The sequence below is a fragment of the Hylobates moloch genome, unplaced genomic scaffold (assembly GCF_009828535.3).
Source record: "Hylobates moloch isolate HMO894 unplaced genomic scaffold, HMol_V3 SCAFFOLD_19, whole genome shotgun sequence".
Lineage (NCBI taxonomy): Eukaryota > Metazoa > Chordata > Mammalia > Primates > Hylobatidae > Hylobates > Hylobates moloch.
The window spans coordinates 18,830,962-18,844,032 of record NW_026652294.1 but is presented as its reverse complement, the minus strand read 5'-3'; the positions used below and the strand labels follow the sequence as shown (position 1 = coordinate 18,844,032).

General features: G+C 42.8%; 1 protein-coding gene across 4 annotated transcripts in view; it reads right to left on the bottom strand.

Annotated features, from left to right (window-relative positions):
* Positions 1-13,071, bottom strand: part of LARGE1 (LARGE xylosyl- and glucuronyltransferase 1) — a 640,944-nt gene that overhangs the window by 370,824 nt on the left and 257,049 nt on the right. For all 4 annotated transcript variants that reach the window (XM_032139623.2, XM_032139621.2, XM_032139622.2 and 1 more), the window contains one exon: positions 7,055-7,356. In XM_032139623.2, the coding sequence (XP_031995514.1) occupies positions 7,055-7,356 (302 nt within the window). The remainder of the gene's footprint in view (positions 1-7,054; positions 7,357-13,071) is intronic.

The following is a 13,071-nucleotide window of genomic DNA, read 5'->3' as shown; positions in this document are numbered from 1 at the left end:
AGGCAGAAATAAATAAGTTCTCTGAAACCAATGAGAACAAAGACACAACATACCAGAATCTCTGGAACACAGCTAAAGCAGTGTTTATAGGGAAATTTATAGCACTAAATGCCCATAACAGAAAGCAGGAAAGATCTAAAACTGACACCCTAACAACTAGAGAAGCAAGAGCAAACAAATTCAAAACCTAGCAGAAGACAAGAAATAACTAAGATCAGAGCAGAAACAAATGGAAAAACATTCCATGCTCATGGATGAAGGAGATAGAGACACAAAAAACCCTTCAAAAAAAATCAATGAATCCAGGAGTTGGTCTTTTAAAAAGATTAACAAAATATATAGGCCACTAGCTAGACTAATAAAGAAGAAAAGGGAGAAGAACCAAATAGACACAATGAAAGATGATAAAGGGGATATCACCACTGATTCCACAGAAATACAAACTACCATCAGAGAATACTGTAAACATCTCTACACAAATAAACTAGGAAATCTAGAAGAAATGGATACATTCCTGGACATATACACCCTCCCAAGACTAAACCAGGAAGAAATCGAATCCCTGAATAGACCAATAACAAGTTCTGAAATTGAGGCAGTAATTAATAGCCTACCAACCAAAAAAAGCCCAGGACCAGATGGATTCACAGCCAAATCTTACCAGAGGTACAAAGAGGAGCTGGTGTCATTCCTTCTGAAACTATTCCAAACAATAAAAAAAGAGCGATTCCTCCCTAACTCATTTTATGAGGCCAGCATCACCCTGACACCAAAACCTGGCAGAGACACAACAAAAAAAGAAAATTTCAGGCCAATATCCCTGATGAACATCAATGTGAAAATCCTCGATAAAATACTGGCAAACCGAATCCAGCAGCACATTAAAAAGCTTACCCACCACTATCAAGTTGGCTTCATCCCTGGGATGCAAGGCTGGTTTAACACATGCAAATCAATAAATGTAATCCATCACATAAACAGAACCAATGACAAAAACCACATGATTATATCAATAGATGCAGAAAAGGTCTTCAATAAAATTCAACACCCCTTCATGCCAAAAACACTCAATAAACTAGGTATTGATGGAACAAATCTCAAAATAACAAGAGCTATTTATGACAAACCCGTAGCCAATATCACACTGAATGGGCAAAGGCTGGAAGCATTCCCTTTGAAAACTGGCACAAGACAAGGATGCCCTCTCTCATCACTCCTATTTAACATAGTGTTGGAAGTTCTGGCCAGGGCAATCAAGCAAGAGAAAGAATTAAAGGGTATTCAAACAGGAAGTAAGGAAGTGAAATTGTCTCTGTTTGCAGATGACATGATTATATATTTAGAAAATCCCATCTTCTCAGCCCAAAACTCCTTAAGCTGATAAGCAACTTCAGCAAAATCTCAGGATACAAAACCAAGGTGCAAAAATGACAAGCATTCCTATACACCAATAACAGACAGAGAGCCAAATCATGAGTGAACTCCCATTCACAATTGCTACAAAGAACATAAAATACTGAGGAATACAACTTACAAGGGTTATGAAGGACCTCTTCAAGGAGAACTACAAACCACTGCTCAAGGAAATAAGAGGACCCAAACAAATGGAAAAACATTCCATGCTCATAGATAGGAAAACCAATGTCATGAAAGTGGCCATACTGCCCAAAGTAATTTATATATTCAATGCTATTCCCATCAAGCTACCATTGACTTTCTTCAAAGAATTAGAAAAAACTACTTTAAATTTCATATGGAACCAAAAAAGAGCCCGTATAGCCAAGACAATCTTAAACAAAAAGAACAAAGCTGGAGGCATCATGCTACCTGACTTCAAACTATACTACAAGGCTACAGTAACCAAAGCAGCATGGTACTCCTACAAGGCTACAGTAACCAAAACAGCATGGTACTGGTACCAAAACAGATATATAGACCAATGGAACAGAATAGAGGCTGCAGAAATTAACCACACATTTACAACCATCTGATCTTTGACAAACCTGACAAAAACAAGAAATGGGGAAAGGATTTTCTATTTAATAAATGGTGCTGGAAAAACTGGCTAACCATATGCAGAAAACTGAAACTGGACCCCTTCCTTACACCTTATACAAAAATTAACTCAAGATGGATTAAAGACTTAAACATAAGACCTAAAACCATAAAAAACCTAGACGAAAACCTAGGCAATACCATTCAGGATACAGTCATGGGCAAAGACTTCATGACTGAAACACCAAAAGCAGTGTCAACAAAAGCCAAAATTGACAAATGGGATCTAATTAAAGAGCTTCTGCACAGCAAAAGAAACTATCATCAGAGTAAACAGGCAACCTACAGAAAGGGAGAAAATTTTTGCAATCTATCCATCTGACAAAGGCTAATATCCAGAATCTACAAGGAACTTAAATTTACAAGAAAAAAACAAATGACCCCATCAAAAAGTGGTGAAGGTATGAAGAGACACTTCTCAAAAGAAGACATTTACACGGCCAACAAACATACGAAGAAAAGCTCAGCATCACTGGTCATCAAAGAAATGCAAATCAAAACCACAATGAGATACCATCTCATGCCAGTTAGAATGGCGATCATTAAAAAGTCAGGAAATAACAGATGCTGGAAAGGATGTGGAGAAATAGGAACACTTTTACACTGTTGGTGGGAATGTAAATAAGTTTAACCATTGTGGAAGACAATGTGGTGATTCCTCAAGGATCTAGAACCAGACATACCATTTGACCCAGCAATCTACTGGGTATATACCTAAAGGATTATAAATCATTCTACCATAAAGACACATACACACGTATGTTAACTGCAGTGCTATTCACAATAGCAAAGACTTGGAACCAACCCAAATGCCCATCAATGATAGACTGGATAAAGAAAATGGGGCACATATACACCATGGAATATTATGCAGCCATAAAAAGAATGAGTTCATGTCCTTTGTGGGGACATGAATGAAGCTGGAAAACATCATTCTCAGCAAACTAACACAGGAACAGAAAACCAAACACCACATGTTCTCACTCATAAGTGGGAGTTGAACAATGAGAAAGCATGGACACAGGGAGGGGAACATCACACACCAGGACCTGTCGGGGAATGGTGGGCAAGGGGAGGGAGAGCATTAGGACAAATACCTAATATATGTGGGGCATAAAACCTAGATGATGGGTTGATAGGTACTGTAAACCACCATGGCACATGTATACCTGTGTAACAAACCTGCACGTTCTGCACATGTATTCCAGAACTTAAAGTTTAAAAAAAAAAAATGTCAGCGAGTTCAAGGTCTGAATTCCTATACGACTATTTTATTTTTCAAGCAACACAGGGATAAGGAAAATTCATCAATCCTATGTGCTGCTCCTTAAAGCAGTGGTTTCCTTTTTTTTGTTTTGTTTTGTTTTTTGAGATGGAGTCTCACTCTGTTGCCCAGGCTGGAGTGCAACGGCATGACCTCAGCTCACTGCAACCTCCGCCTCCCAGGTTCAAACGATTCTCCTGCTTCAGCCTCCCAAGTAGCTGGGATTTCACGCACCCTCCACCACACCCAGCAATTTTTTTGTATTTTTAGTGGAGACAGGGTTTCACCATGTTGGCCAGGCTGGTCTGAAACTCCTGACCTCAGGTGATCCACCCACCTCGGCCTGCCAAAGTGCTGGGATTATAGGCATGAGCCACTGTGTCCAGCCTAAAGCAGTGGTTTCCAAACAATCTCCCCTGTCTTAGAATCATCTGGATAGATTCTTTTGTTAAATATCCATATTCTCAGATGCTACTCCCAGAGACTCTTAGTCAGTAGGTCTAGGGTAAGTCTCATGGATACACGTTTTTGATATGTAATTCTAACACACAGCCAAGTTTGAGAACCACCCATGTGATAGACATGGTTCATTGTGACCACAGTAACAGAACTCCAGAATGTTCCAGAAAAACATGGCTTCCTTGAGTAAAATCTATCTGTTCCAGGCTCTCTTGGACCTAGGTGGCAGCTAAGGGTATCCCTGTAACTAAGTTGTGTCAATAGGATCTAAAAGGATCTGAAGTGTGAAATTTCCAAGATACATTCTTTAAGGAAAGTGGTATGTCCCACCTTAACACTTCTTTCCTGCCAGCTGGAATGTGGACAACATAGCTAAAGCTCTGACAATCATTACGGGTCATGAGACGACTTTGGGAATGTCAATCAAGCAGGCTGGGGTGAAAGATAAAGAAATCCCAAATCCCCAATACTGCCATCCCTACACTGATGGCCTCCAGACATCTTAAACACAATGAGAAAGAAGATGCAAATCTTGCTTAAGCCAGTGTTAGTTGGGATTTTTGATAACCTGCAGTGAAATCTAAGACTGATACAACTAACTACATTAGAATTTCCCTCAAGTTCCAGCATCCATTGTCACCACTGAAATAGTACAAGGCAGGAACTTGATTTTTTTTTTTTTCTTTTGAGATGGAGTTTTGCTCTGTCACCCAGGCTGGTGTGCTGTGGCACGATCTCGGCTCACTGCAATCTCCGCTTCCTGGGTTTAAACGATTCTCCTGCCTCAGCCTCCCAAGTAGCTGGGACTACAGATGCACACCACCACATCCGGCTAATTTTTGCTACTTTTAGTAGAGATGGGGTTTCACCATGTTGGCCAGGATGGTCTTGATCTGTTGACCTTGCGATCCACCCACCTCGGACTCCCAAAGTACTGGGATTACAGGCGTGAGCCACCGTGCCAGGCCCAGAACTTGATTTTAATCCAGAGTTTGCAAATGAGGAAACTGAGCCACAGAAAAGTGATCTTACTTGCTCAAAGCCACATAGCTATTAAAATAGAAATAGGGCCAGGATTCAGACTCACAACTCCCAGCTTCAAAAGCCAATGGTCTTTGGTCTACACAATTGTGCAGGGGACTCCGAAATTACAATGAGTATTTCTCAGAAGACTGAGCAGGGGAGTGAAACTCTTGGCTAGGGAGATTACAGAAGGAAGAGAAATGTCCCCGCAAACACAACTCATTTTCTCTTTTTTATGCCTTCTTTCCCCCTTTTCCTTTTTATTTTTCCCCTCTCGATTCTTATTTGTTCTTTAGGTTCTACGTCATAATAGTGTAAATACGCTTGGGGAAAAAATTTGCTCATTTTGGGCCATCTCACCTGGGTAGCAGAGTTCCCATCCAAACTAACCCTTTCTAAACCAACACCATGGCTGTGATCTGCTAGCAGAGAACCTGAAAGAAATCAAATATGCCTTCACCAAGGCAAGAACAGAAGATCCCTAAATTAGGGCCCTCCCCAGACCAGCCAAGACCAAAGGAATTTGTTAACGTGGCTGAATGTCGGTTTTCATACATAGAGATATTAAGTAACACAAGCCACTGACAGTGGTTGTCAAAGACTAAAGGGCACTGGGCCTGGCATACAGTCAGGGCTGAATAAATGTGCAGCATTTATCACGTCCTGACATTTGTATTTATTTATTTGTTTATCATCTCTCCCCCTACCTCTGATGACAGAATGTAAGAACCAGAGGAAAGGGGGTTCTGTCTTTTTTGTTGTTGTTCACTGCTGTTTCCCAACACATAAAACAGAGTGAGATACAAAGCATGAGTGCAATATGTTTGCTGAATGAATGGATAAATAAATGAATGATGATGATGGAGTAGAACCACCTCCTCGCCCAGGTTCTCTGGGCTTGGCTGAAGGACCAACTTGTGACATCCCGAATCCCGCTATGATGGACGTTTGTTTCACATCGTTCCTACTCATATGACAGATTCCTCGTTGGACATCCTCTGTCGGATGCCCTCTACCTCTCCACCAATCCATTCTTCAACCAGGCTTGAGAAACCTGAGAAATGCTCCTCTCCTCAGGGGCTCTCCTTGTCCTCCTCACTCACCACTGAACTTCCAAAGAACTTAGTCTACATCACTGAGGAAGCCATTTTTTAGTGACATTGGATAGTCTCATTGGATAGTATCATCAATATTACTAATAATCCCATTCACTAGAATAGCAGACTACAGTTTGCCAAGTGTTCTCTCTTTAGGGAGTTTGAAGTCTAACCACTCTTTATTCCAGAAAATGGAATAAAGAAACAGCAGGTCCTATCTATGTTTAAGAATAGTAAAAACTAACCATAATTTTGAAAATGTACTATGTACTAGGCGCCAGTCAAGCCTTTATATGGCCATCCTGTTTAATTCCCACAAATACTCCATGAAGCAGGTATTATTTCCTGAAGTTTACTGATGAGACACCTGGAGTTCACAGAAGTTACGCAACTGGATCAAGGGTACTCACTGCATAAATCACTGAAGCTGGGGTATGAATTCAGTCTTGCCCATCTCTCAAAAGGCCTTCCTATGAATAGGCATGCCCTAATTCGTCTCCACCATGAGAACTGGAAACAGTGGGGAAAGAGTGTATGTGTCTTCACTGCACATAGAAGCGTGGATGCAGGTATTTGAGGAAATAGAGGACAATAAATATCCCACATTTCCAAAGAGCTGCTAAGAAAGAAAGCATACCCTAAAAGGGGAGAAGTGTTATTAAGCTACAAAAGTTCAAATTACTTCTTTAGATAAGGAACAAGTGTGTGGTTTTGAACTAGAGAGGCTGTTTATACAGTGAAGTGATAATGAGGTCTAAGAGAACTGCCCAACTGGGCCACAACTCCAGGTGTACCATTCACACTATAGTCTAAGAAACGGGGGCCCACAGGATGATAGCTAGGTGTAGAAACCCTGCGCATGTCAAAATGAACCACACAGAAACAAGCGGTAGGTTCCATCAGTGAGATTCTCTTAGTATCTGTAGATTACGCTTTCTTATTCCCACTTTCAGATGGGACAACGGAGGCTCAGAGAGGCTAAATGACTTGTCAGGCCATTCAGCAAAGTTAGTGAGCAAGCCAGACTTATACACCCGGGCTAGAATCAAGAATGCCAGCTCTTGGCATCTGGCTGTGTTTCCAGGAGGCATCTGCAAAGGGTGAGGGCAATCAGGACTTTGGACAACTTCCTCCCCAGGCTCCAGGTGCCCTTTACCTCGCATTTCTCCACGACCGGCTGCTGCCCACACTCGGAGCTGTTGCCTGCCACGATGCCAGCCCGAAGGTTCTCGCTGTCTCCAGTGCCCTCCTCCATGGAGTAGGTCTTGGAGTGGTTGCCTCGGCGATGGGCTGGGGCTCGGCCCTGGGCCAGGCTGAGTTGCCTGCGGAGGGCGCGGTTCTCCTCCTCCACCTCGCGCATGCGCACCTCCAGGCTCTCACGCTCCCGCTGGCTGGAGGCCGTGTACCTGGGGCTGTGTGCCTGGGACTCCAGCGGAGACAAAGACACGGGCTTTCCATCTGGGGAGCAAACACCAGGGAAGCGTTAACCTGGATGAACAATGCCTCAAGCCCCTCCAAGTTCCCCAGACATCCCTTACTACATGGCGAGGCTCCTTGCACAATCCCATGTTTAAGGAAAACAGATGGAAAGTGAGTTACAAATAAATGCATCCAGATTGAACTGGGAACAAAGTTGAGAACAGAACAACTTATTATGGCGATAAAAGCTAATATGCCTTTTAGAGAAGACAATCATAATAAAATTGTTTCTAATTAAATGCACTGTCTTCCTCTCCCTACTTGGCATGTTTCTAGGTAGGCTTCTTAACAATAAAGAATTATGAATACAAAGTGGGGGGATTGGGGAGAAGGACAAGGGAGAGGAGGAGGAGTACCAGGAAGTGGAGGAGAGCAAAAGAGGAAGAGAAGGAGTAAAAAGAAAAAAATAACAGGCCAGGCGCGGTGGCTCACGCCTGTGATCCCAGCACTTTGGGAGGCCAAGATGGGCGGATCACAAGGTCAGGAGATCGAGATTATCCTGGCTAACACGGTGAAACCCTGTCTCTACTAAAAATACAAAAAAAAAAAAAAATTAGCCAGGTTTGGTGGCACACGCCTGTAGTCCCAGCTACTTGGGAGGATGAGGCAGGATAATGGCATGAACCTGGGAGGTGGAGCTTGCAGTAAGCTGAGATCGCACCACTGCACTCCAGCCTGGGCCACAGAGTGAGACTCTGTCTCAAAAAAAAAAAGAAAGAAAAGAAAAAAGATAATAATAATGACTAAGTTTATTGAGCTCTTCCTATGCAAACTCCTATACATCTTTCAAAATCCTGTTTTAAAAGCATCACCTCTCAGGGGAAACCTTCCTCCATTTGCAGGCAAGATATCCTTCCACATATTCCAAAATAATTTGTATGTAGCGCTATGAAAACATGTATCTGCCATACTGTATTTGGTAAACTGCTTTACTAAACGTTGCCTATGAAGACTGGGAGTTCAATGTAGGCAAAGGCGGGTCTTACCTGTCTTTGTGGTAACATGTCACAAGGTCTGAGAAATGCTAGAAGGGTGGATGCATGGCTCCATGCCAAGAATAAAATATTAAAAGCAACAAGGAAAAAAGAAGTAGAAGCATGACCCATCTCACGGTTTCCCCAGAAAAACAGTTAACCATTAAAGTGAGTGCCAGCAACACTCCATGTAACAATCATACAACCCTGCAATAAAAACTGAGGCATGGCTGGGTGTGGTGGCTCATGCTTGTAATCCCAGCATTTTGGGAGGCCAAGGCAGGCAAATCACGAGGTCAGGAGATCGACACCATCCTGGCCAAGCTGGTGAAACCCTGTCTTTACTAAAATACAAAAAGTTAGCCAGGCATGGTGGCACGCACCTGTATACAATCCCAGCTACTTGTGAGGCTGAGGCAGGGGAATTGCTTGAACCCTGGAGGCAGGGGTTGCAGTGAGCCGAGATTGCACTACTGCATTCTAGCCTGGCAACAGAGCAAGACTCTGTCTCAAAACAAAAAACAAAAACAAAAACAACACAAAAAACTGAGGCACAGAGAGGATAAGCAGGTCTCTCAGTGTAACGCCACTAGAATGGTGGTGTCAGAATTCGCACCCAGGCCTCTCTGATATCTGGGCCTGTACACTCTCCACTTCAATAAACTTTCATTATAGGCTATTCAGAGAGCTAATATTAAAAAAAAAAAAAAAACACTTATTAGTATAAAAACCCCATCTCCCAAGGATACTTATATCACCTTGTATACAGTAGGCGCTCAAGGCATGCTTACTGTTCAGGAGTCCCAGTGGCACAAGGCATACCCAAAGCTATCACTTATTTCTGTTTCCACTCTGCAGAAATCCTGGGCTCCAGCTATATTTACAGCCACCTCAGGGGTTACCAAGCAAAAAAAGCGTATCTCTAGAAAATCATCCTCTCTCAGCTGCCTGTCAAAAAAACGCTCCTCTTTTTCCATACTTCAAGTTTTTCCTTCCTGCCCAGACCCCTGAGCTTCAAAACTGTCCCAGAGAGTCTCTGTGACTCACAAACTTGAGGATCAAAGAATGTGATGAATTACATCCTGCAGGTCTCACTTGTGCTTGTGTCGGCCTCTGCCCAGGGCTTTTTGATGTATCTTTGGACCTTAACAAATATGACACATTTTTTTTCCCTTAATCACCTCAGGGTTAAACGCCTAAGCACCTGGTCTTCTCCTATCAATGCAACAAATATGACTCAATGAATCGCACTGCCTGGGACCACAAATCAAAGGCCGACGCAGAATCAGTAGGGGACATGAAATCACAGGTTGATTAGGGTTGCATTGTCACCGACTGGCCAATTACAAGCTTCAACCCAAGCTTTTGAAACCTGTCTCCCGGTTTGGTACAACTGAGAATGAAAAAGAATAGGCAGCTATTAATAACTGCGTTTTCTCAACCAACATCGACCCTTTGAGCAGGGGTGGGTAAAGATGAACCTCTGGCTTCCTCAGGAGTTACACCTTCTGTAGTGTCTATCATGGATCTGCACCACGCTAGGTCGTTCATGCTGATAATGCCTTAGGTTGCTATCAGTACAATGCAGTAGTAATAGTTATCCCTATTACTGATGCAGAAACCGAGACTAAAGTTTAAACCGTGTTCCTATTATGTTGTGCTCAGCTATGCTCCTGCATTTATGTGCTCAGTTAGAGGTAAAGACGCTCCGGAGACTGAGAGGGTCTTCCTTCTCAGGAAAGGATTTTGGAGCATTTGGGCAGAAATGCAGGAAGCTCAACAGGGTCTCAGGGTCTCTAGAAAATTAACAGATGGGACCTGTAAGTTTCCTCTTTGGAGGAGTTACATCAATGCTCTGAGCTTCGATTTTCTCTTCTGTGAAATGGGAACATAAAATGTTCCAGTAAGAGTGAAGGGAGGCTTAAGCAAGACAACAAAATACAGAGCACTGTGTCCCTTATTGGGAGGCGCTTGGCATCAGTGAGTTCCTGTGACCCTTTCTCAGTGAGGGAAGGTGATGTCATGGGTAAGATGAGGTGATGATGTAATTTAAGGTGTAAAGCACCATGTATTTTTAGAACACAGAGTTGTTCTGTGTGTTGTATGGGGGAACAAGCAGTCAACAGACCTTGGCTTCCTTTGAGATATACTCCGAGAGGAGGCACTGCTGAGCTTCCTGCCTTCATCCTTAGCCGGGTCGTGGTTAATCCTTAAGAACATGAAGAAGAAGGCAGGCAGGCTTCACCAAAGAGGCCAGGTCACATTCTCTAGCCCCTCTCCTGAAAGTCCCATATTTTAAACATTTACGTAAATTATGATTGTCTGATTGTGGGCTTAAGAGAAATGCTATCGACATCCTGTGTCCATTTCTCCCCTGCTTTAGACCCCAAATGGTTTTAACCAAACTTAACTCTCAAAGATGTGCAGGGGTTTTCCCACTTTTAAAAGCCCTATAGATTTGTCACCAATGAAGTCACAACTAAATAATTAATGTCAGGTCTCAGAGGAACCAACGTTGAAAAAAGCAACATTCATGCTGTGCCCAAATCCTGGCATGGAGGAAGTGCTCAATTAATGGCAGAATTGTTGTTTCCAGTTTGTTTGTTTGTTTTAAAGGTCCCTTATCTTGAGCCGGCCCTTCCTTTTCCTCAAGCCAGTTTCGCCTTCTGAAAGGCGGGGTCCTGGAGATGTGCTCCGAGTCCCCTCTCAGCTCTAACTCTCCGTAGCTGTGAGGTCCAGATGATCCCAACACCGCATGATCAGAAGTGAATAGTGGGCCCTGCTGCCTTGCCAGATTCACAGCTCATTCTCGTTTTATTCATCCTGACTCTTGCTTTTATTCCTGACTATTCCTTTTTCTGGCTCCTGATCTCTTTGCTCAGGCTTCTCCTGACTCTCTGGGAGTAGGAGGAGGAGAGAGGGGCAGGGTAGTGAACAGCCAGCCTCCTTAAATACGGTTTGCATTTCTCTGTTATGTTTTATAGGCACTGGTCCCTCCCAGGAACGCTCCTCAAGCTTTGTGTATAGGTCGTAGTTATAAAGCCCACTACATATGATTTTATGGCTAGGTAAACAACTGTGCCCACACTGATATTTCTCAAACTACCAGTGGTGAAGACAGCAAGAGAGGCATGGAAGCACAAGGAGCTTGGGTGAAGAACCAGTTTTTCTCCATCCCCCAATCCAACCTGGATAAAAATTTGCCCCTAACACTCAAAGGTAAAACAGAGCTTGGCCCACGTGTAACTCATCACTTGAATTAAACAAACTGGTCTACACTACGTTAATCAAGACTATTGATCATACACTTGATGCTGGCCACAAAGTCCATTTGCTCTAGATGTTTCTAAAATGCTTAGTCTCAAGTTCCATATGTATCTTGTTGCAGACCAGCAACAGTTTGAGGATATGGTTAATTTTATGTGTCAACTCAACTGGGCCAGGTGGTACCCAAATATGTGATCAAACATAATTCTGGGTGTTTTTTTTTTAAAGGTGTTTTCGGATGAGGTTAACATTTAAATTGGTAGACAGAGTAAAGCAGGTGTCCTTCCCTGGTGTGGGTTGGCTACCTCCCATTAGTTGAAGGCATGAATAGGACAAAAATGCTGACCATCCTCCAAATTCAAGAGAACTCATCTTGCCTGACAGCCTTTGAATTGGGACATCATCTTTTTCTTGCCTTCAAACTCAAACTGAATCACCAGATCTTCCTGGGTCTCCAGCCTGCTGGAATTTGGACTAGAACTACACCATGAGATCTCCTGGTTCTCAGGCTTTTGGACTCAGACTAGAACTACACATCAGCTCTCCTGGGTCTCCAGCTTGCTGACGCAACCTGCAGATCTTGGAACTTGTCAGCTTCCATAATCATGCAAGCCAATTCCTTACAATAAACATAGCTGTATATGCATACTCTATTGGTTCTGCTTCTCTAAAGAGCCCTGACAAACACAAGGACGAACAATGGCCTGCAGATCACACCTTGAGTGGCACTGCCCAATCTCTAGTCTCCATCCCCAGGTCCTGGCATGCTCCCTACACTTAACAAGCATTTGAGGAAGAGAGAAAGAGAAGAACTAACACCTAGAACTTTTTGTTAAAAGATGGCATAAAATGCCTAGCACATCATAAACTGCCAGTTATTTTAAAAGACATCTCATTATAATATTAAATGCTGGGGAAGAGGGAGAGAGAACTGAGAAAAGCGAACAAATCAAGTAGATTAGTAAGAGCATGGGATTTGGAGTAAGAAAGAGCTGAGCTTGAATTATGGTTCTTCCACTTACTAATAAATAACTTAGGCAAAATATTTAACTTTTCTGTGACTCAGTGTCTTATGTAAAATGGGGGACATGGGAGCATAAGCATGAGTGTGTGTGTGTGTGTGTGTGTGTGTGTGTGTACACACAAATATTACTTCATATCAGGCTTACACAGAGTAGATACTTGTATTAGTCAATTTTCACGCTGCTGATAAAGACATAGCCGAGACTGGGTAATTTATAACAAACAAGAGGTTTAATGGACTCACAGTTCCTCATGGTTTGGGAGGCCTCACAATTATGGTGGAAGGTGAGGGAAGAATAAAGGCACATCTTACATGGTGGCAGGCAAAAAGAGAATGAGAGTGAAGTGAAAGGGGTTTCCCTTATAAAACCATCGGATCTTGTGCGACTTAATTCACTACCATGAGAACAGTATGAGGGAACCGCCCCCA